The following is a 23443-nucleotide window of genomic DNA, read 5'->3' on the forward strand; positions in this document are numbered from 1 at the left end:
ATATCTGATACACTTAACTGCTTACAGAGTAGAATAGAGGTCCAAGTACCACAAAATAGTTTGGATGTGAAAATGTCATTAATTTAACTACACTAAAAAGCCTGTTTGCAACTTATGTTTAGTGTTAAGCATGCATGTTACTTCAGACATGATTCTCATAAAGCAAGATTCAGTTCATTCATTATGCAATTTATCTCATCTACATTCTGAATACAAGTTATCAGTAAAAGAAAAGGGGCATTCGTACATGCTGAATGGTTTGCATTTTAAATAGGGATATTAGGAAATTATGATGATCACTAACCACAAATCTGTTTTTTATTTTTCAAGTGGTTGGATATGCCCAAGACACAGTTCCACTATAATGTATATGAAAAAAACACTTTCGGTATACACATGACATATGGTTGATAATGTGGAACTTCCAGAGAACTGAGAATCCCACACTGAGTCTTGATCTTCCTATAAATGTACTTGTGTATTCTTTTAAATGCAGACAGTTTGACATTGCTATCTGGTACGTCTCCTTACTGGCAGCAGGAACCAAACAGCTGAATATAAAACTGTCACATGTGAATGACAGTTTAAATATGGTAAATTGAAACTTTATATTTCCCCCGACTGGCTGCATTGACCTGTTTGGAGTCCTTACAGTTGCAATAGCGAGACCAAAACACTCACAGAGGTGCAATTGCGAGCTCAGAAGGGGCATGAATGCAGTCTTTTGCGTCAACCATCTGCCCTGTCTCATAAAATGTAATGAGGACATTACAGCAGGATCGCTTTCTCTGATCTCAACAGTACAATTTTCAGTTTTCTCTCCAAATTTATGTGCATTTACGTGTCTGTCCAGTAAGTTTACAGCTTCCTTTTACTTGCAATTAACATGCTATTTCCTGAACTGCATTGTTATGAATTGCTTTTACCATAACAGTTTGCAGACATTTTCCCATTAACTCCTGTATACAGTAGTTAATTACAGCTCTTTTACTGGTCTCTGCTTCTCCATTCAGTAAAACATTAGTGTGCTGCTCAATTGAGCAATTCAGAGAAAACAGCATTCTTTTTCTTTTTTTGGTCTCTCTAAAAGGAGGCAAATAATGTGGCTGCAGTGCATTTTCTTGGTGCTGTGGCTAAACATTGGCTAAAATACTGGTATTTTGTGAAGACATGACTTATGTGAGGTCAGAAATGGACAATTATTACAAATATTAATGCCCCTTAGCTGGCAGAAGAACAGCTGGATTCCAGTTGTTGGGCTTCATGAAATTGCATTTCAGCAGCTTCTTCTCAGGCTTTTTTCCTGTGGTTATCTCCAAACATCTTATTTCAAGATTAAGTGTACTGATTTTAAGGAACGATGTGGCAGAGGCACCAAATCCAGGGTTAATAAAAACTATATTTAAGTAATGAAAAAAAAGAAGAAAATAAGCAATTTCTCCTGATTATAAATAAGGAGATGGACAGTTTGCGTTTGCATTCTTTGCATAATAATACCATGTTGTCAAAGAGGGAGGAAGGAAGGAAGGAGGGAGGGAGGAAGGAGAGGGGAGGAAACTGTGCTGAAAGAAGAGCAATCCAGACAGTGAGAAGTGAAATGTTCTGGATTTAGGAAACTAACGGCAGACTGGAGGAGGGACTTCACTGTGAGAGATGTAGCAATTTTCTTTGGGGAAAAAAAAAAAACTGTTGCTGGATCGATATTGCCAAAGCTATTTTTCGGGGGCGGTATCTCTGACTCAAAAAAAAAACCCTCTGTGTCTATTTTTTTCTCAAATCATGCCACGTTTGAGATTACGCGTGTGATGGGCTGAGCGATCATCATCCTCCTCCTGTTTACGCACAGCTGCCGCTCGGAGCAGACGGACCGAAAAGTTGCCGAAGTTGTCTATCCTTGTTTGCCATTCATTTTTTATTTTTATTTCCAAATGTCTGTGGCCTCCTCGACTTCATCTGCCCGCCCCAGCATGCTGGACTGACGTCTGAGGAATGGCATCGGCTGTGTTTGAAGGCACGTCGCTGGTCAACATGTTTGTCCGGGACTGCTGGGTCAACGGGATCCGGAGGCTCATCATCAGCCAGCGGGGAGAGGAAGAGGAGTTTTTCGAGATAAGGACAGAGTGGTCTGACAGGAACATTTTATACTTGCATCGGAGTTATTCCGATATGGGGCGGCTGTTTAAAAGACTGGTAGAGTCCTTCCCTGAGGACAGAAGAGACCTCTCCAAGTGTCCACTGATAGAAGGTGGGTATGAAGGGGAAGTGATTGCACGTGACAGCTGTGGCAGGACATGATGACTTAGCTTTTAATAGTAAAACAAGAGTATCACAAATAACACAACTATTAATATACATTTTTAGGGTTACATTCTGGTCAGGGGCGTAGCCGCAAATTATGGGGCCATATGCGCAGGAGGTGGCCCCCCTCAACTTTCTCTTCCTCTGCACTACTATGTTTTCTAGGGTTGCAAGTGATGATAGAGAGAAGAAACTCTTTGGCATTTTGCATTATAAATTAATAAAATATCTAAATTATTGCAGACTAAGTTTCTGTCGATCAAATGACTTCCATCAACGTATATTTAACGTCACATTACAAATGGTTGATGGAAACTTGCAAAATATGAAGAATACTTCCTCATCAGGAGATGGAAACACTTTTTCAGAATAAGTTCTTTGGTAACAAACATATAACTCATGACTAATCAGCTGTTCTGGGTCTGACAGTCTCCTCATTGCTCACGGCTCTTTAATACATGTGCATCCATAATTGCTACACACAGATCTGATGTTTCTGACATAAAACAAACAGAAATATCACATTTCCATTGTGTTTTTCTGCATTCTTTTTCATGGTTTGAGGTTCTACTGGCTCTCTTTTGATTCTGTCATCTTGTTGCGATTGTTTTCCGACTGGAGAATTGGCTTATTGAACTTAATTTATCCACATTTTCTTTTGTCGGATTGCTCTGACTGATCACTGTTTTGGACTTGTTGGAAAGTTTAGGTTTTGCATCTTTGGCTCTACCATATCAGGAAAATGTTCTCGATAGTGGATGGGGAGGAAAACTTTGCTTGTGTCTGCACAAGAAAACCCCTGAGAAATGAGTCTTGTTAGCCTCGGATAGCACAACAACTGTTGTTTTGTGGTTTCGGGAACGTTTTTCTTTGCATTTATGTGGATTACAGTCAGATCCTGTTATCTAACCAGCTGCATAAAACATTTTCAAATGCACAAGTGAGACCCATAAAGGCATTTCTTTCCACATACCTCAGGTCCTTTAGGTAGTTACTGGCATAACTCCACTTTGGGCAGCCAAATAAAAGAAGGGAAACATAGTCAACATAATCACTGAAGGTTAGGGTTAATCTGAACAGAGCATAGACTTGCATGCCTTTGTTTGGACAGGTTAATATTTAACAGTCCACTTTTGGATGTCACATAGCCTGCAGACCACAACACCAACATGCTGACAACATGTTTCTAATCCTTGTCAATATTTGGGAACTAAAAGGCTGTATGGTCTGTAAGGTCTGCTTTCAGCTCCCTGTGGCTTGAAACTTAAATTCCCCATGGGAAAACACCAAAAAGACCAACATTGACTTGAGGAAATTTGCTCTCTTCATCTGACGCATCATAATTCTTTAAGAGAAGTGCATGTTACTGGGCCATTTGAGCAGTAATTGTGTGGTGCTCAGAACCAACCTCAGTTGTGAGGCCTAATATCTAATTCAGTATTTGCAGAGCCCCAGCATTTGGCTAAAATGTTGACATTTAACACTGTATCAGAGTTATCAGTAACATCATCTAAATCTAAAATTTGATTTTCTTAAAAAAGTTCTAGGTTAAGATGCCTGATTCCTTGACCTGCCTACATGGCTCTACTTTGAGCATATGAAATATGACATTGAAAGGTTGAAAGGTTATAATTAATCAAAAGGTCTTCTGCCAGTGCCATCTGGTAAAACTCTATAGCAAAGGTTTTGGCAGGGCTTTGTAGAGGGCAGTCTTTTGCCATCTAGCTCAAACCTTTGGCCCTCAGAGTCTGGATCTTTGACACCGTGGTGTTGTGGCACTGCCAACAGATTTTGGCAGAGCTCCCAGCTGGTTCTGTGTGTATGATCCCCCCACACAGCCTCCTTGGCACTTCCCTTTTGTCTTTACTCACTGAGCCTATATGAATGTTTTGGAAACATCCCTTTAGTGGTGACTGGAAAGCTTTGCTTCCTGTCCATGCACTGAAATAGCTGACGAGGTTGTTGACAGCTCGCTGCTTGGTCGCTGCCAGTGCAATGTGCAGTGCATTTTGGGAAGAGACATTTCGGATCTCATGACTCACTTTTCACTTCTTTTTTTACTGTCTGTCACCCTTAATAGTCTGTTTACAGCTAAAAGTCAAATGCAGCTGTGATATCAGCACTGAAGGGGACATCCGTGTTACTTTCTGGTTTGACAATTTCATTGATGGATAGTAAGCCACAGGGCTAATAACATTCCCCTAATGGCCTTTCCCTTAATTCCTACCTTTGTTCAATATTTCATTTGCATCCCTTCTAATTGCCACTCAGATTAAAAGTCCCTGTGACAAAGTGGAGCTCTGGCCTTTCTCAGTCCACTTTGCTCCAGTTCTGCTCATGTTTTCCTGTTTCTGTGCTGCGCCTAGGCAACAAGGAAGGCGTGCAGAGCTTTCAGACTGATGTCATGATGAGAGAGAGAGAGGGTGACTGGGAGAGGAGTGGGCAGACCATATTTAGTCCCTCTGGTCTGCGAAGGCCCTGTAACACTTACCTTACATGTGACCCCAGGGTGAACACATACAGGAAGTGATTACTCACGCTCCATGTGAGATTCCACAGAGGCACATCGACACAGGCTGTGTCCGAATCCCCCCTTTATTACACCTTAAGAAATACACAAGAATACTTTATGAATAATCATTTCAGTTGGTTCATCATAGCACTGTTTGACATATCTATAAAAGGAGTTTTGTTGGATCATGTTTTTTTGTACTGTACACGTTATGTATTGCCAGTATTAAAGGAATAGTTTGACATTTTGGGGAAATATGCTTATGGACTTTCTTGCTGGAAGCTGAGAAAATCTATACCACTCTCGTATCTGTCTGTTAAATATGAAGCTACAACCAGCAGCCGGTTAGCTTAGCTTAGCATTGAGACAGGAGGAAAACAGCTAGCCCGGCTCTGTCTAAAAGTAACAAAATACATTTACCAGCAGCTTTAAAGCTTTTTAATTAGATTAGTCATTCCATTTTTTGGAATGTGGTCATGGTATTGATTTTACTGTTACAAAATGGAAACTTACATAAAATGCCATTAAGTGAATATAGTAGGTAGCAAATTGATTCTGGGCACACAGCAACAGACAGTATATGTACTCGTACACACCGGGTACAAGAAATGCATGTAACATAGCCTGACCTTCTCATGGACATGGATGCATACTAAGGTTTGATGTCCGCTTCTTGTTGACTGAGGCGTCCAGAAATAACATGATTACGAAACTGCAGAGAGTTAGAGGTTAGATGTTGACAGATGGTATGGCTGCTGACATGTGCTTATCAGATCCCTGCAGAAGATAGCTGTGAAATAGCTTGTGATTACAACATCTGATGACTGTTTAGATAATGTGTTTGAAGATGACTTGAACACGGCCGACTCCCTACTGCTACTGTGTTATTGCAGCTAATGGATGAAGTGGCTTGTCAACATGACATGCTGTCACAAAACTAACAGACGGGTAACTTTAGTGTGCAATTATGAAAATTATGAGATTAGCACATGCTAAAATTCCATATGGCATCTATGTAAATACTATTATTGTTACATTTTTACCAACTTGTTGCTCTAAGCAGATAAATGAGCTGATCTTCCAAAAGAAAATACTTAAGAATAAAGGCGATTAAAAAACAACCTAAAGCACTTCCTGATGAAATGAAGCCAAATGAAGTGCTTGTAGAAAACACTTAGACTTATTAGGGGCTGAATGGATAATCTCAGAAAGAAGACAGCAAACTTTGAATAAGCGCCACTGGAGCCAGGACCTCAATGCAGGAAATAGACTCTTTCACGGGAAACTGAAAGAAATACACTCAGGGACCCTGGTAGGAAAAAACATTTTGTGTCTTTGAAGACATTTTACAGGGGACAACCCTGTAATTGTAACAAACATAGCAAATCTGAGATGAAATATACACAGATGAATATTTTTCGTAGGTTTTGGAGATTAAACTGATGATTTAGCATGTGCCACAGTGGGAGGAGAGGTGAAGTAACAGGGCTGTCACTGGCAATCCAGTGGTGCACTGCAATTTTGTCGTCAAGATTGATTATTTTGTACCATCCGCCTGCTTGGGCCGAGTCAGCAGTGCACACTGGAGGCTTGTGCCTTTTCTGACACTTTATTTTGATGGAGGAGACCCACGTTAACCTCTTCAAAATCCCCCCAAACCCATTTTATTCACTGTTTTAACTTCATTGGGCATTCTTTGGCAGAAGGCAGAGTAGAGATCAATATCTGATTCTAACCAGCATCTGTCATCCACAACATCTTGCTTATGTGAAAATTCAGCTGATTAAAATTGATATCCTTCTAATAGCAGCAGGTATGTGTTGGACCTGCTGTTTCTAATTGGAATTGCACATCATCAAATTGTGATCACACACAGAAGATTCACTGTGGTTACCACGATTAAGTCTTACGCAACCTTCAATTTCCTGTGAAAGAATATACTGTGAATAAGCACCATACTTCTCTTTTTCACATCAAACAGACGTTTATTCTACACAGCCTGCTAGTTTATGCAGTTAAAATCATGCATACGTACACAAAACATGATGTCCACTGAACTTTCAGTATGTCCAGAATGAATGAGTTTTTTTAATGTGAATTAAAAAGACACATTATCTGCTTATGGACGCTTTCCTCCGGACTTTCCTCATGACCAAACTGTCTGAATGTTATAGTGGAGAAAATAGCCTTTTAAGGTGATTAGAGAGCTTGTGATGATTGTCACCTAACACACCCTCTGATAATACATTCTTCCTCATCCCACTTTGTTTCCACATGCACGCTGGGTTGCGCTGTGTGCCTGCACCTAATAAATAAGTAATGTGCAATTGTTTGTGCTTCATTCCTTACGTTAGCAGCCTCCATGGCATAAACTTTTTTTTTTTTAACTAATCTATTTACAAGGATAACAACTAACATGACTGGGTGTGGTTTATAGTCTCTGCGGTAAAGTTATCATCCAGGCTTTGTTTCCGTTTAAGATGCTGTTAACTGACACTGACTTGAAGCTTGTCAAGGCTCTATCTCTGAATCAAACATGAGAATCAACCATTTCACAAAATGTCATGCACTGTAATAACATATATCAAACAAATGGATTCCAATATACTAAACAATTTTTGTAGATATATAGTTTTTTGTTATATAGCATACAAGGGAAGGTCTGAATTTCATTATACAACCCTGTGTTGTAAAATTATTTAAATGACCTTGTATCCTTGTGTGTTGTACAGTTGCCTCCATTTAGCAACACTTACGCACCACCATTGAAAAGGTAACGTCAAGGTGGACCACATTGCTTACTGCTTATTAAAAACCTGACTCACAGCTGTTATGTTTTGCGGTTACAAATATAACATAATCCTTAAACATGGATGATTTGGCACTGACAAAATGGTCTTGAAGGGACTTTGTAAGTTAAATAAAAGAACATGATCCAGAGGCAGTGTGAGGTTCAGACTGGGCGAGAGTCTCACTTGGTTCTTAGTGATGATTTAACAGCCCAGTCACTCTTCACCTCCCTGTGGGTATGATGTCATCACTGCTGGCCATTATAAATGGATGAGGCTGACTGTGCATAGTGTTGCTTAGAGCTCTCTTACTCAGTACTTCCATGTAACGGCAACCGCTGTGTGACTGGGTTTGGGCTGTACCACTTACATCAGACAGAGCCTCGTCAGTGTGGCTGCAGTCTTCATCATTATTCTCCCCACCACATCCCTTTGTCAGCGTGGCAGTAAATGATGCTTTGCTGACTGCTCGCTCACATGGGCGGCAGTCTTGTCTTCTTGAAAGTGCTGATTGCACACTCCCACTGGCTCTTAAATTGCATTCCTAGTTTTCTGCAGGATTAACATGTAATCACAGACATTGTGCCACTGTTATTACTTTCCTCCGTTATTACTGCTCTTGTACAAATGTTTGCAGTCACACTGACACTTTATTCTGTGCTCTGCTGTGTTCTTGTTCTAAACACAATGATAAGTAGTCTGTTTTTTTCTTCTCCTACTTGAGGTAAATATCAGCGAGCATTGTTTATAAAAAGGTTACCTTATTATAACAGACTACCTTTTCGCTTGGATTGGTGGGAACCTTTCTCCAGACGTGGGATAAATTCAGACCTGTCTGGCTTTTTGTGTCCTGACCCTGTGGACAGATAACAGTCTGATGGCAGTAAAGGTCATAGCAGCTGCCCTTTTTTTATCGCACCGGCACAGAAATTGTTATACTAAACATTTTTATTGCGGTCTAGTTTTTTGGACTCCTTGTTCAGTTTTGATTGTTTATATATTTAAAAATATTTTTCTTATTGTCTAGGCTGTAGTTGTTGTATTGCAGGTGGACTTAGGCTTCCTGAGGGACAGAGGCAAAAATATATATAAAAAGGGCACCAGCTACGTGTGGTGGGGCTCCAGCACACAGATAGTTGTGATGTATTTATGGTAAAACAGTCCCAAAACCCTTTTCTATGATGTTTTTTGGATGCATTGGGCCACCATAGAGGGCACTTTATCATGTTTTGTCCACCAGTGTTATTTTGTATTAGATAATGCAATAGGTTTGCAGGTTGAAAACAACAACACAAAACAACATTAAAAAAAGTATTGTAACGTGAAAAAACATCCACTTCTCTGACATGGTAACAACAAATTGTAAAGGTTATACACAAAAACAACCCAAAGATAGGATTAATGACAAAATCGGTGTATTGAGTTACAATAGATTGCACAATTTATAATAAACCGTGTGTATTTTGTGAAATATTTTTGATATCAATATTTGTTTTGTTTCAGGGCTTGTAAAAATCAAAGAGGCAAACGACATAGAGGAGAAATTGAACGAGGTGGAAAGACTACTGAAGAATGCGATCAATATGCCATGCAAGGTCGGTCCTTTTACTTTATTAGCATGTTCACTCTGCATTCAGATATTTTTATTATACCTCTTGCTTGGGGGTAAAAGGTAGATGTGTGGAAACTTACAGCTATGTGGGCTAAATGACTAACAACCTGACTCCACAGTATTCCAGGTCAGAGGTGATGTTGACTTTCTTCGAGCGATCACCGCTGGACCAGGTGCTGAGGAATGACAAAGTCCACCGAATCCAGCCGTGCTTTCAGAGTCCAATCAAGATATCAGGTACATATCTAGTATTCTTTGGTAACACAAAGATGGCGCCACTGTTGACACCCCTAATGTCAAATATCGCACTCTGTACCTTTTTAGAAATCATGCGGTCCAATGGATTCTGTCTGGCTAATACGGAAACCATCGTATTTGATCACAGTCTCCCCGAAGAAAAAGAGAGACCCTCATCTACCGACTCTGTGGAACATACGTGAGTATTTAGTGGTTTTTTTGCCATGAGCCAGCAGGTTGGTTGCAGTGAAATACAAATTACCTGCTTGTTTTCCACAAATATTTCAGTATTTGCTCTTGAGAGTACAGTAAGTGTGTTGAAGTCCTTGAATGTGACCCAACCCCAGGACCCCTCCACCCCCACAGGAAGTGTGTCTGTGCACCTCTTCCTTCCCTGGGTGTGCATAGGAAGTACAAGAGGAACACATTCCTCTTGGTACTTCACACAAAACAAGACTTTACATAACTCTTAAAGAGCTGAATTACCATTTACCACTGCAGTGCTCTGACCTTGTACTAGCAAATAAAGTCTATGGGTTGAATCTGACAATTAACGCAGGGCATCACACTTTTGATTCCTTCGTTACACTACACAGATTCATCCTGCCTTTGGAGTAATGTGTCTCTCATTTTATTGCCAGATATGAGGACGGAACAGAGTTTTTGCCGATGGAAGCAGATGTGTGTGACGAGGAAACAGAAGCGTATGTCACCAACCTTTCCTACTACCATCTGGTCCCATTTGAAACTGACATCCTGGAATGAGGAACTGATGCCCGCTGATGGACATATGACACTATCATTGAGAAAAATGTACTCTTAAATGGAACCTAGCTATGCAACGTTGCACATAGCTGCTCCAAGTAAATGCTGCTTATTCTAGAAACCTCCACTTTGTTTTTGCCACTTTAAGCAACGTCACCGGTGTGCCTCATTCATAGCCTTACTTCAGCGGAAAAAAAGGAAAGTCAGGAAAATAAATGACTGGCTTTCAGGATGTGTAACACAAACTGGAGGTCCTCAATCCTTCGGGTGATGGAGAGGTTGCGGCTTGACCTCTTCAAAAGAATTGAAATAGCATCAAACACATCAGTATCTATGGTTTGGACTGTGAATGTAAGCAGATGGTAGAGGGCTGCACATCAACCTACATTTGGAAACAAATTTACAGTATTGGACCGTTCACTGTTACTCCAGAATCACATCTCCGTTGTTTTATCTTTCGCATTCATTCTCCAGTGGACCTCCATGATCGGGCCTGGTTGGCTAGGAGATGATGCATCTGCAAAGCCTGTTGTTTTCTCATTTAAACTGCTGCCTGAAGTGTTACTCACAGTGTTACTAATCTAGTGTTTTATTCCTGCGGGAACACAGGAAGCTGTCATGAAGCTCGGTGTATGATGTTTGTTCATAGTGCAATTTCCACCAGCATTTAGGAACCTTTTTGTTTGTAAAATACCAGCTTGAAAGGAAGGATAATTCCTGTTTTGTTGCTGTCATATGCAGTTGGTGCTTTGGTATGAGAGTACTCCAGGCTACATTCACACTGCAGGCACGAGTGGCCCAAATGTGTCTAAGATCTGTTTTTTTCATGACAGTGGAAACAGCACAAATCACACGGAATGTGATCTTTTCATTTCTGATTAGAGCCACTTGGTCCAAATCTGCTTGCAGTGGGCTTGCAGTATGAATGTAGCCTAAGATCCAAGTGAGACTGCGTTTGATAACAGACACACAAGTTTTTCCAACACTTAAGATAAAAGAATAGAAATCATAGGGCTAATGTGTTAGCATAAGCATTAGATATATTTTTTATTGGTATATACAGTTTCACTTGGTTCTTGGACTACTGTCACATTAAAGAATATGAAATAAATATGTGTCATTATCATCTTTCCAAAGCGAAAACTTAATGCTGCCTTCATCGATGTTGGTGAGAGGTTTTTTTTTGTCTAATAATAATGTAATATGTGTTAGTAATGTAGCTTGTAATGTTGCTTATTTTATGTTCATAAACAAATAATTTGATTTATTAGAGAACAGAGAACTGAGTCTTGCCATTATGTGGATCACTGAATCATCTCACCGCTCTTGTTGCCATATCATAAGTGATAAAACGGGGCAAACAAAGCTTTTGTTTTATGGGTCAACTGAGGTCATATCTGACCCGTTCTGTAAGATGACGTGTGTGGGTTCAGTCAGACAGCTGACTGCAGTCTTACTGAATGTAGGAGTCTGCGGCTCGGCACCGCAACGGGGGGAAACAAGAACTCTATTTATCTAAAGAAGACAAACGACCTTGCTGTACTAAAACTTTCTAAAGGAAAGTTGTATGAAATAGGCACACACTTGATTAAAATTCATGCCTTTTGTATGTTTTATGGGTCCTCCCACCATTAAGAGGTCGCTTTCACTTCTCGCTTTTTAAACTGTGGAATTCAGTGAAGCCTTACATATGTTTTGAATGCAAGAAAGGCAAAACAATGTATATTTGTGTAGGGTAACTGTAAGGAAGCCTATCTTTATTCGTTGTTTTGACAGTTTTGTTAATGCAGAAGTCATTGTTGCCTTACAATGTGGGCTAATAGCTTGTGTGCAGTTTCTCTGCCCCTTCCAAGAACAAAGGCATTCAACCCTCACAAACTTGGCACACGAGGCTTCTACAGGACGGTCCCCCACATGAGTCTGTTTAGTAACACAGTCATGACCACCATTCATCCCATGAGAAAGTGCAGTTCTTTCTCAGGGTGCAAAACTATTTCTTGTTCTCTTTTCTTCAAGAATGACGTCTTGAATTGATGGATATTCTTTGGATAGGAAAGTTTATTGGAAAAAGTATTTTAGAAAACAGCATACATATAAAGATTAATAAGATTCAATAAAAAAAACATGGCAAGTTTCTCTCTTTCAAAGAATTGAGTTCAAGATCAAATATCTATTAAGACCTGCGTCTGCTTTAAGACCATTTGCAGGCTCTGGGAATGCATTATAAATATGACTTAAATGGTACTCAGCGGTGACAGGATTGAGTAACCCAATGCTTTTACTCCAGTTTCAGTGACATTTTAAAAACATATCACTATCTCATTATGCCAGCATGGGGTGTGAGGATTCAGAGGAGGACAATGTGACAGATAATATGACACAAAAGCTTTTATTTATTTTGTAAACTTTATACACACTCTGTGAAGCTAATCTTGTAATTTCATTTTTTGTAATTGTGATATCTTTTTATGTGTAAATGTGTCAAAAGTATTGAATGAAGATTACTTTTAACCTTTGAAGTGTATGTGGTAACATGACGGATAACTTTAAAGCTATTCAGACAGTATTCGATACAAATTATTATTCTCAAAGCTTCTCAAAACAAATATGTTTCCAATAAAGGATTGTGATGTCAAGTGATGTTTTTTTTGTGGAACTCATGATGGAAATACATTTAGTGGTTACACAGCATCGTTAGATAGAGAAAGGTTTACAAGGAACACATTTAACTGAAAGCTATCGTTACTAGTTACTTTACATATCAATCTTTTACATACAAAACATATTTAAAAAGTATAATGCATAAACAGTTTATAAATTGCTCCTTGATGACAACTGCATTAAATTGCTGCTTGTGTGCATCAGTAATGGTAATCAAATATTTATATAAATATTGATTATAATGATAGGACACTGGCGGTGGCTCAGGGGCCTAAACCCAGGGGCCTCAAAAGCTATGGCTTTACTGCATGTCAAAATGTAAAAAATTGATTCATTGCAGATTTGTTTGGGGCTGTTTCAGTTTATATTCTGCTCACATGCTACATATTTTCTAAATCTGGGGGCAGGAAGTCTATTTTAAGTCCACAAGTATTTGTTGCTGCCATGTGTAGTCTGTTGTGTGCACTGAGCGTGGAGGCCGCAGGACACATTCACTATGCACAGAGGGTGGTAGGTGTGGGGGGGCAGTTGGTAGGGGCCCAACAGTAAAATTTTGCCCTGGGGAATCTCTCCCCAGTTAATCTGGCCATAAAAATGAGCAGTGGTAATTTATGCAACTTTATAGTTCTGCACCACTACATCTCAGAGGCAAATTCTGTACTTTTTACTCCACTACATTTGTCTGACAACTTTAGTTGCTTTTCAGATAAAAAAAATTCTCCCCCTGATCTACAGCAGTGAAATGCAACATACACATTTATTCAGCAGTGATCAAAAACATTAGAGTAACAAACAGACAGAGACCCTTTTACTGCATAATGAGTTAATAGTTTAAGTGAATGTTGCTTTAAATTCATACATATACTTAAGTAATGTTTTTGAAATGTACATTTAGAGGAGTATTTTCACAGTGTGATATGTGAATGCAGGGCTCTACTTGTAATGTATTATTACTATAATATTATAACTTTTTGATTTTTAATGTAGCGTTACTACCTACAGTAAGTAGAAGACACAGGCAGTGAGGATTTGGCCTGTTGCTCCTGTTAATAATCCTAGAGCACCACCTTGTGGTGAGTATCCGTATGACCAGCATCTATTTATCCTACAGTTAAATATAGATTATGTTTTGATAAATAAATATGATTGAACTTTACAAACTACATGATCTGCTACCATGTTCATCACATCTTCCACAGTATTTTGTGGTGGCCTATTTAGTTTTTTTTTAAATAAAAAAAGTAAAAAAAAAAAAAAAAGTAGTGATATTATTGGAAACTTCAAAATATGGTAAATTTTTATTAATTTTTTGTATCTATTAATAAATATTTTAGCACCAGTTATGAGTTTTTAAATGTAATAAAAATGTTTTTATATTAACATTAAGCAGCTGTTTGATGCCTGACGCCTTCAGGAGTCTGCGTGACCCCGCGCATGCGCACAGCATCCCGATTTAGCCGCTGTATTTCCTGCTTGCTGTTCCCACTCGAAGCGATGGCACAAGTGAAAGCTTCCCTGTTTTATGGAGGTACGTTCACTCTTTTATTTCCTAACACTTAACACTAGACCGTACGTGTTGTCGCAGCATTTGTTAAAACGACCCTTGAGGCTCCCCGTAGTTGTAACCGTGAAGCAAAATGATGCCCAGTTAGCTGGGACGACAGCTTTAGCAGGGGATGCTTCAGTCATGAGGTTTCAGGCTGGAGGGCTGGAGGACGGAGACGGTGCAGCTCATGTTCACGTCGGGATAACGTGCTTTCTTTCTGTGTTCGTGTTACAGTTGTAGCGGCTTTCCTGAGTTCGGCGGTGCTCGCATTTGTTGAAGACCTGGATGACACGTAAGGGACGCACTCCTCAGTGCTGTGCTTCAACATTTCACCTTCCTGCCTCTGTGACATTATACCGCTGCAGTGCAACTTCCAAGTTTGCAAAACACACTCGATGTGGATGCAATTCGACGTTTAATTCCGTGCTTACTTCTTCTTTGTCACTGTTGGAGAAAGTGGTACATGTAATTGTTGTAGTTTGGATGTGTAACTTGTGCATATGTAGTTTGATGCAGTTTTACCCTGTTTTTAAGGGTGTATCACATTTTTAAAGAGCTGCATGCTTAAGATAAGCAGGTATGAGTTATTTGAGGCAGTAAAAAGCAGTGATGCCTGCAGTGAGAAGTCTGTAGAGATTCTGTCTCTTGTGTATTTGTGTTTGTGAGATCCTCTAATTTGCCTCTTTCAGCTTTTTCTGCAACCTTCTGACACATAACCTTTCTCATACCCACAGACATTGAATAATAATCCTTCTTCTGTCTCGTATAAAGTATATGATTAACTAAAATGGCTAAAATGTCATTCATTCTTTTTTTGCGACAGATTCAAAGACACAAGAGTGAACGACGTCTGGCTGGTTGATGTGAGTCTGACATTACACACACACACACACACACACACACACACACACGCAACCAGTCTGGATCCATTCATCTATGCTTTACTTTATATCCAGCACGCCACTGTCTGGATCATCCCTTGCGGAAGTGGCAGCAGTCATGATGGGATGTAGATGGGTAGGAGGGTGGGGGCCGGAGGGAGTGTGCAGACTGTCCTCTGTGAATGAGAAGTCATGCATGCTGGGCAAAGCCAGGGGGCTCGAAGGGGTTTATATCAGAGTTTGTGTCTGGGTCCGGAAAAGCAATTCTAGCACTTTGAGCACCCAAAGCTGCGTTTCACTCCCAGTTTGGATTGCAGGACTGAGGCCTCGTGCTGGGAGGTTTCAGTACTATGTTCATTGGTGATGTTATTTTCTAATGCACAGGTTATTGTTGTTTTCTGAACTGAGCTCAAATAAGAAGATATGGAAGGTGTTCTTTGTACACCTTGGTTCGCAGAGTTAAATTTAAAAGCAAATTGGGCAAAATCCACACTGATCAATATGTTTATATCAACAATGGATCAAATGTAAATGTGTATAAAGTGTATTTTCCAGTCATTAAGTTTAATTATCAGCCAACTCTGCAGCTCTTTTCAGGAGATTTAGCTTATCGTTTTTGGCTTTACAGCACTTTAACCATATTAGTTTAGTTTCACCGCTCTCGTCAGCCCTGTTATCTGAAGGCCTTAGCAGCTGTTTGCAGCAAAAACACCAAAAGCAATACGACAAATCAAACAATAAACCCAGTGTTTCGCTATCGACCCAGTGCTAAACAGCCGAGGGACAAAGTTAGCGAGTGGCCGGTGAATGTAGTGGAGTGTTTAGCAGCTTAAGAGCCAGATCTTTTTCTCTGTAAAGACCAAACGGAGCTAAAAGAGAGTGCATATTGGTCTTATATTTGTCAGGTGGCCAGAGCTATGGACCCAATCAATAATAATGTAGCTCTATGACTGCTGGATGTGCAAATAGGAAATTGTTTGCCAACACGTAAGCTACAGCAGGTTTACAAGGTGTGTGTATAAGGTATATGACCACATGGCTGCGTGTCTATTAGCTTTTCATATTGTATCTGTGCCCCCAAAAACAATTAATTCAGCTTTGAGCAAAAACTGAGATTTGTGTGCCATTTTGACATGAACTAGTAGGCTAAACACAGGTGTTACCAGTGATACTAATTAAGGTTGGATTTAGTGTAGCAGAGCCTTTCCAGTAGGCCAATATGCACAAAAGCAGGAACAGAACCTTAATTACTATCATTTGTAACACCTGTGTTAGCAGCTGTGTGTTCAGATGAACCCAGCTACGACTGCGACAACATTTCATTGTCATTTTGGGCTTAAAAACCCATTTCAGAGATTACATCAGGAAGTCCTTTAGTGGCAACAACACAGCAAAGCTCTCAAAACACTTTTAAAGCAATAAGCAAGAAAATAATTTCAATCCATTTCAGTAGATGCACGCAATATTAAACAATACCACTGCCAAACATTTCATTTCATTGATTGTTGTGCTTTTAGAAGTCCCACTGTCCAATAAAGTGGAACTAAATTTGGTTAATGTAGTATTTTACCTGATGTAAAGTGAAGTGTAAGTAAAGATAAAAAAAAAATTAACCCTGGCCTAAACACAGAATTCATCACATATGTATAACTCTAAAAGACTATAGACTTTATATAAATGTTATATTTTGTATGATTTATACATTATATTGAAATGCTGATAGTATGTTGCACCTGATCTAAACATTGCTTTCTCCTGGTTTTTTCCAGTTCTACGCACCGTGGTGCGGCTACTGTAAAAAACTAGAGCCGGTATGGCATGATGTGGGAGCTGAGCTGAAGAGTTCTGGGTCGCCGGTCCGCGTGGGAAAGATGGATGCCACTGCTTACTCTGGTGAGCACACGATAAAGTACTTTAATGTCTTCCCTTGAAGCCTCTTTGTCCCTCAGGTGATTATTTCATGTGCTGGAGACAAAGATTCAACCTAATTGACTGTGTTGTTCAACAACATGATGGTGTCCTGTATGCAAAAGGCTCACAGGTGTTATTAAAAGCACCATAGATATAATAAGTCCATGTTATGGTTATTGTGACATTATCATGACTTCTCCAGTTATTGTTATGGCAATATTGTTGCCACAATAATCATACAGTGAAAAATGTGTGTTGTGCCAGTAAAATTACAATAATCTTCTATTACAATATGCATTATAATCCACTGGGCTTTTAAAAGAATAGTTTGACATTTCAGAAAATACGCTTATTAGATTCTAGCTGAGAGTTTGATAGGACTTTAACTGAGTTAGATTGATACCATTCTCATTAAACTACTACTCCTTTTTATTAAAAATAAAGCTACAGTTAACATCCAGTTAGCATAGCTTAGCATGGCTGCTAGCCTGGCTCTGTCCAAAGGTAACAAGCAAGAGGGTAACTAGCAGCGTGAGAGTGGTATCAATCTTCTGCAAGAGTATCAACAAGAAAGTCATTATGCCTAAATCCCAAAATGATAAACTGTTCTTTTAGACATAAATATATATAATATATATTTCCTGAGCTTACACTGTTTGAAATAAAGAATGCATTTGAACTCTGTAAGAAGCTGACAACAGGAGACGTAAAACCTCCAGATTTTACAATCATTATTTTTTGTTTGAGATACTGAATGTGTTTTTTATGTTGCAGGAATGGCGTCAGAGTTCGGTGTCCGTGGTTACCCCACAATAAAACTGTGAGTGATGCTCTAAGGTTTAATTTTCTTAAATTAAAGGTGGAGTCAGTCATTTTGGAGAAAGATAGTTGAGATTATTGAGTCTCATTCCCAGGTCATCGAATACTAACGCTTTGTGGTAAATGTCAAATAAAGTGGCTCACAGCGAGCCACGCAACACAACAGGTGGCGTTCGTGCTCCCACTGCTCCCTGGGAATGAGACTCGACAATCAACTATCTTTCTCCAGAATGACTGACCCCACCATTAAATTTAGGACTAAAATCTTCAACTTGGAAGCAACAGTTCACACAAACTTTTGTTTTGTGTGATTTTATATTTGAAAGAACCATGCACAATTTTAAGTTGCTTTCTTCTTTTGCAAATTGCTGTAATTTCCTAACCACTCAGTGCAGCTTTGAAAATGCCTTGAGAAATCCATATGAGATTAAAAGGTTTATTGAATTTTGTACGGACCTACAGGGTCTGGACACAGTATGATAATTTGTCAAATACTGCAAATTACGGCACACACACATTTCTGTGAAGCCTCTAATGTTAAGCAGAGAGGCATTGATTCAACTAAATAGTCTGAGGCTGTAATTTGTGATTTTGGTGTATTATATTATATCTACTGTAGCCATTACTTTGCCCCTGCTCCCTTCACCCTCCATCCCAAATGTCTTTACTTGCGTTTGTATTGTGTTATTACCAGGATATTTTTACCCTACTGTTGTCTTCTTTCCCTTGAGGTTTGGCCTGTTGAGATGCCCTTAGATGACTTATTCAGGAGGGAACAAGGTGTTGTTGCTGCTTCCTTAAGGCATAACTAAGTGACAAACTCTGTTCACACCTTTTGAGCTTAAATTTTATTAGGTTTGGCACTCCTGAAGGCTGTTAATTATACATTGCTTGGGTGATGAAGTGTGTTTTAAAATCAGCTTTAGCAATTTAAATTTAAACTTTTAAATTTTTTTTTACCTTTCTCAGGTATGTCCTAAATCATTTATCCTGTGATCTACTAATTAACTAAATAAGTTTGATACGATTTCCACTTGTGAACTACTTCCACTGATTTTTTTTTTCTCCCCCTCATTTATCTCATTACATTTTTTTCCCAGTGACATTTTTTATACAAAATTAATGAATTTAGGTAGACGCCAGCTGCTCGATGGCAGAGCTCATGTTGACTTTAGAGAAATGATCATCTTACATAGCAGAGTTTCCTCCATATATTTGAAACAGAATCATTTATCTGCATGCTGCCATAATGGGCTCCCCATTTAGTTTCATCAAGCTCATTTGGTAAACTGCCACAGGAGCACGGCAGGGTTCATAACATTAAACTAAGAAAGTGATGAAATATCCATCGAAGAACACGAGATACCTCCCCCCGAGACAGAAGAAGCCTTGATTTAGAGTTCTGTTTCCCCCTGAGTTCATTAAGCCCTGTGGGCTGACGCAACCTTCGCAATCCTTAATGCATTCTGCTTGTTGTAGGAACTCGAGTCCAGCCGTTTCCTTGGCTGGAACTCCGTTAGAGATAGTCATTTGTTTAGTTTTTTTATTGGAGGTGGGATGATTTAGATTATGTTGACCTTTTGTGGTGAAGAAGCTTTTCTTAGTGGATTTTCTGTTTCATTGGAACATCTTGTAAGAGACAGGTTGTGGTTTCCATACTCAGATGTCAGGCACAGACTTTAGCCCATTAAAACAGCAGTTTTCTTTTTCCACAATTAAATTCAGGCTACAACTAATGATTATTTTCATTTTTAATTAATTCGTTTTTGACTGTTTATTATTTGTTAATTCTATGAAATCCCCAGTTGACATGTGCAAATATCCAAAACCTTGGTCAAGAGGTACAGTTGTTGTTCAGACTAAACATCAGAATAGGGAAGAAATGTGATCTAAGTGACTTTGACTGTCGAGTGATAGTCTGTACCAGACAGGGTAGTTTGAGTATCTCAGAAAATCTCCTGGGATTTTCATGCATAGCAGTCTCTAGAGTTTACAGAGAAATGTTCGAAAAACATCCAGACAGTGGCAGTTTTGTGGGCGAAAATGCCTTGTTTATGAGGGGAGAATTGGTTCAAGATGACGGGAAGGCGACAGTAACTCAAATAACCACATGTTAAGACAATACAGTGAAGAAAAAGCATCTCTGAACACACACAACGAACCTTGAAGTGGACAGGCTACAGCAACCACACTGGGTTCCACTCCTGTCAGCTAAGAACAGCATGCTGCGGCTACAGTGGGGATAGGCTCACCAAAACTGGACAGCTGAAGATAGGAAAAATGCCTGCTCTGACAAATCTTGACTTGCTGTAACATGCAGATAGTAGAGTCAGAACTTGGATTAAACGAGATGAATCCTTGGTATCATCCTGGCTTGTGCAACAGTTTAAGCTTGTGGTAGTGGTGGTGTAATGGTATATGAGTATTTTCTTGGCACACATTAAGCCTTTGTACTAGTCAGGCATTGTTTAAATGACACACAGTGTTATTGCTGACAACATGAACCCCTTTATGGCCACTGTCTACCAGTTTTCTAGCGGACACTCCATGTCAGAAAGCCCATGCCGTTTCCACCAATATGACAGTGGTGTCCACAATCACAAATGAGATCTCAATCTCAGTGGAGCATTTTTGGGATGTGGTGGAAGAGGAGATTAGCAGCATGAATGTGCGGCAACTGCATGATGCTCTTATGTCTCTAAGGATTGTTTCCAGCACCTTGTTGAATCCACGCCACCAAGATTTAAGGCTTTTCTGGTTGTACCTACTCTGTAGAGCTCCGACAATTAGTCCATCAATTGATTAGTCGTCAGCTTTTAACTGTTTTGTGTCATTTTCACTCACTTTTTTTAGTCTATGACAGTGAATATCTTTCAAAAACAAGATATTTGAGGACCCTGGGCTTGGGAGAAACAATGATCCACATTTTACAAAAAAAATTTCTGACAGTTTATCAAACAATTAATCAAATAATATATAAAATAATCATTAGTTGCATCCCTAATACACAGTATTAGAAAATGTGCCTCAGAAAGTGGCCAATCAGTGTATCTAAACAGAGAAAAGCAGTTAATGTTCCCATTTCCATTTTTGCTTGATTAAACAACTAAAACAATTAATCAGTTGTCAAAATAGTTGCTGATTAATTTTCTGTCGAATGACTAATCAAACTGTTTCGCTGAGCTATGCCTCTGCTGTAATATTTTTCCCCTTTTGTGTACTGAATGAGGATTTTCATACAAACCAATATCCTGAATGCAAAGTTCAATGTCACGCAGTTGATTTCCATTTCATTTTATTTTCACATGAACGTTTCAATCAGTGTCTGCGCTGCACAAATCAACGAATGGTGCTCAAAGGTCTTACAATTAAAATATCCGCATTTGACTCTTGGTTTGTTTCCGTCTCTCCTTCTCAGGTTAAAGGGTGATCTTGCCTATAATTACAAGGGGCCAAGGACAAAAGATGATATCGTAGAGTTTGCCAACAGGGTGGCAGGGTAAGTCACAGCCTTCAATCACACCAAAAAGAAATGACATGAAACTGATAAATTTCACAGGAACACATGCCGTGTTAATAAGAACTGTCCAAGCAAGCAAGCTTATCAATGCAGGCCATATTTGTTTCATAGCTCAACGGATTTTCTCCTCTGATGCTCCAGTTTAAGCCACTGTATCAACTGAGCCTGGCATTTCTCCTCCTTGAGGGAAATCAAGCTAGATCCGTGACAGAGGGGTTGATCAAAAGCTTGGCTCTGACTTGAATCCACGGCTGCAAGTTGTTAAATCTCCACTAGGTGGTGCCACGAGCACAGAAATGAAGAGCAAGAAATGTTGGGAGCTTCTAACATCAGCTTATTACATTAGTGTGCCATTTTTGTGCTGCTGAATAGGATTTTACTCATCAAAATGAACTAATCTCTGTGGGTGTACTTCTCTCCAGACCGGCCGTCCGGGCACTTCCCAGCAAGCAGATGTTTGAGCACATGATGAAACGGCATGACGTGCTCTTTGTGTATGTCGGTGGGGAGTCTCCCCTTAAAGTAAGCACCGTTTACTGTATGTCACCCAGACATGAATCAGGATTACTGTTTTTTCTCTCAGCACCCAGCTTCTTCAGAACTACCACAAAGCTAAATCTGTGTATTGACTGAATGATAGAAACACTGCTCTGCTGCAGTTATAACATATTTTAACAAAGAGTAGGTTGCGTATAATTCCCTTCTAGTGCCTCAGCCTTTACAACTGTTTAACACTGGTTTATCAAAAGCTTCTGTATAAATGCTGAAAGACCTGTCTGTCGTTGCAGGAGAAGTACAACGACGTAGCCTCTGAGCTCATTGTCTACACTTACTTCTTCTCAGCGTCGGAGGAAGTATTTCCAGAGGTAACTCTTTGAATATGCAGCCTTTTGAATTTCAGAAAAAAGCTTAAATCATGGAGAGTTTCATATTTTTTATTGTTAGTAATGTGTAGTTATTGATACTCCAGTTGATGTTTCCATTGTTGCGAGTTTTCTAGATTGAAGTTAACAATTACATTCTTTTATAAGCATAATCCTCCCATAACTGCATATACAGATATAAGGCTTACATGCTGTTTTTGCAGTGTGCAAAAAAGTATAAGTTTGCTGCAAAGCCCGCTGCCAACAGTTTTGTCCCACATTTTTGCAGGTGCACATACATTCATAGAGTAAATGATTAATGGAACTTGGTTTTAAATTGACTATGTCCTTTGTTTTTAACAGTCAGTAACTTTGCCAGAGCTTCCTGCGGTTGTAGTCTTTAAGGATGGAGGCTACTTTACCTATGATGGTGAGTGTTGTGTTGCCATGTCTTCATCCAATGTTTTTTTTTTTTGTGACTGGTCTCTTCATTTAGTCTTAAAACAGCATAAGAAACTGTTAAAGGGGCCAATAGGACGCTCCTGGTCTTTTTCCTCTTTCTTTTCCTGCGATCCTTGTTTTCTCTAGCTGTGTTTCTCTAGTTTTTCCGTCCCTGCTGCTGTTCTTTCATCTTCCTCGCCACATTGAGTTATGGTGTGCCAGGCCCATCATAAAGCACCCAGGGCTCTGCCCACTATTGTGTGTGTGTGTGTGTGGTGTGGCCAGTGATGTTGTGGCGGTTTGTCTTTGGGCGGACATGTTTAGCAGGCCAGGGTGGATGGGTGTGAGAGACCACAGTTTAGGCCAAGGAAACCAGTGCAGAGCCAGTAGTGTACATACAGTAATTTAAAGCCAAGAATTGAATCAGCTGTCAAGTCTCTGCAAAAAAGATCATATTTGACAGAAGAGGTTTAGAGGCGCTGCTTTTTTTTTCTTCCCTTTCTTTTGTGCAATTTGAAACTTCTCACCGCAACAGCATGAGTTCACCGGATTCCTCCATGATGTCTTGTATTTTGCTGCTGCTGTGGG

The 23443-nt window shown here is 39.6% G+C and overlaps 2 protein-coding genes across 2 annotated transcripts in view; both read left to right on the forward strand.

The window, feature by feature from the left end:
* Positions 1 to 683: 683 nt before the first annotated feature.
* On the forward strand, positions 684 to 12853 carry pxdc1b (PX domain containing 1b). The gene is made up of 5 exons (XM_035654481.1): positions 684 to 2245; positions 9103 to 9194; positions 9331 to 9448; positions 9536 to 9647; positions 10090 to 12853. The coding sequence occupies exons 1-5, from the start codon at positions 1990 to 1992 to the stop codon at positions 10211 to 10213; spliced, it is 702 nt and encodes a 233-aa protein (XP_035510374.1). The 5' UTR covers positions 684 to 1989; the 3' UTR covers positions 10214 to 12853.
* Positions 12854 to 14316: 1463 nt separating this feature from the next.
* tmx3b (thioredoxin related transmembrane protein 3b) overlaps positions 14317 to 23443 on the forward strand; it is a 29811-nt gene continuing 20684 nt past the window's right edge. Inside the window, exons 1-9 of the mRNA XM_035652932.1 lie at positions 14317 to 14402; positions 14655 to 14712; positions 15244 to 15283; positions 17071 to 17194; positions 17987 to 18032; positions 21450 to 21530; positions 21974 to 22073; positions 22340 to 22417; positions 22778 to 22844. Of these exons, the coding sequence (XP_035508825.1) occupies positions 14369 to 14402; positions 14655 to 14712; positions 15244 to 15283; positions 17071 to 17194; positions 17987 to 18032; positions 21450 to 21530; positions 21974 to 22073; positions 22340 to 22417; positions 22778 to 22844 (628 nt within the window). The 5' untranslated portion in view covers positions 14317 to 14368. The remainder of the gene's footprint in view (positions 14403 to 14654; positions 14713 to 15243; positions 15284 to 17070; positions 17195 to 17986; positions 18033 to 21449; positions 21531 to 21973; positions 22074 to 22339; positions 22418 to 22777; positions 22845 to 23443) is intronic.

Source organism: Morone saxatilis, unplaced genomic scaffold (genome assembly GCF_004916995.1).
Source record: "Morone saxatilis isolate NCDOM2014 unplaced genomic scaffold, NCSU_SB_2.0 Contig0, whole genome shotgun sequence".
Classification (NCBI taxonomy): Eukaryota; Metazoa; Chordata; class Actinopteri; family Moronidae; genus Morone; species Morone saxatilis.

What these genes read in the sequence shown, in the direction of transcription:
- pxdc1b (XM_035654481.1), top strand. Translation starts at nt 1,990, where the DNA reads ATGGCATCGGCTGTGTTTGAAGGCACGTCGCTGGTCAACATGTTTGTC. An exon ending in CAAGTGTCCACTGATAGAAG is followed by an intron (nt 2,246 to 9,102) that starts GTGGGTATGAAG and finishes GTTTTGTTTCAG; the next exon opens with GGCTTGTAAAAATCAAAGAG. An exon ending in GAGTCCAATCAAGATATCAG is followed by an intron (nt 9,449 to 9,535) that starts GTACATATCTAG and finishes GTACCTTTTTAG; the next exon opens with AAATCATGCGGTCCAATGGA.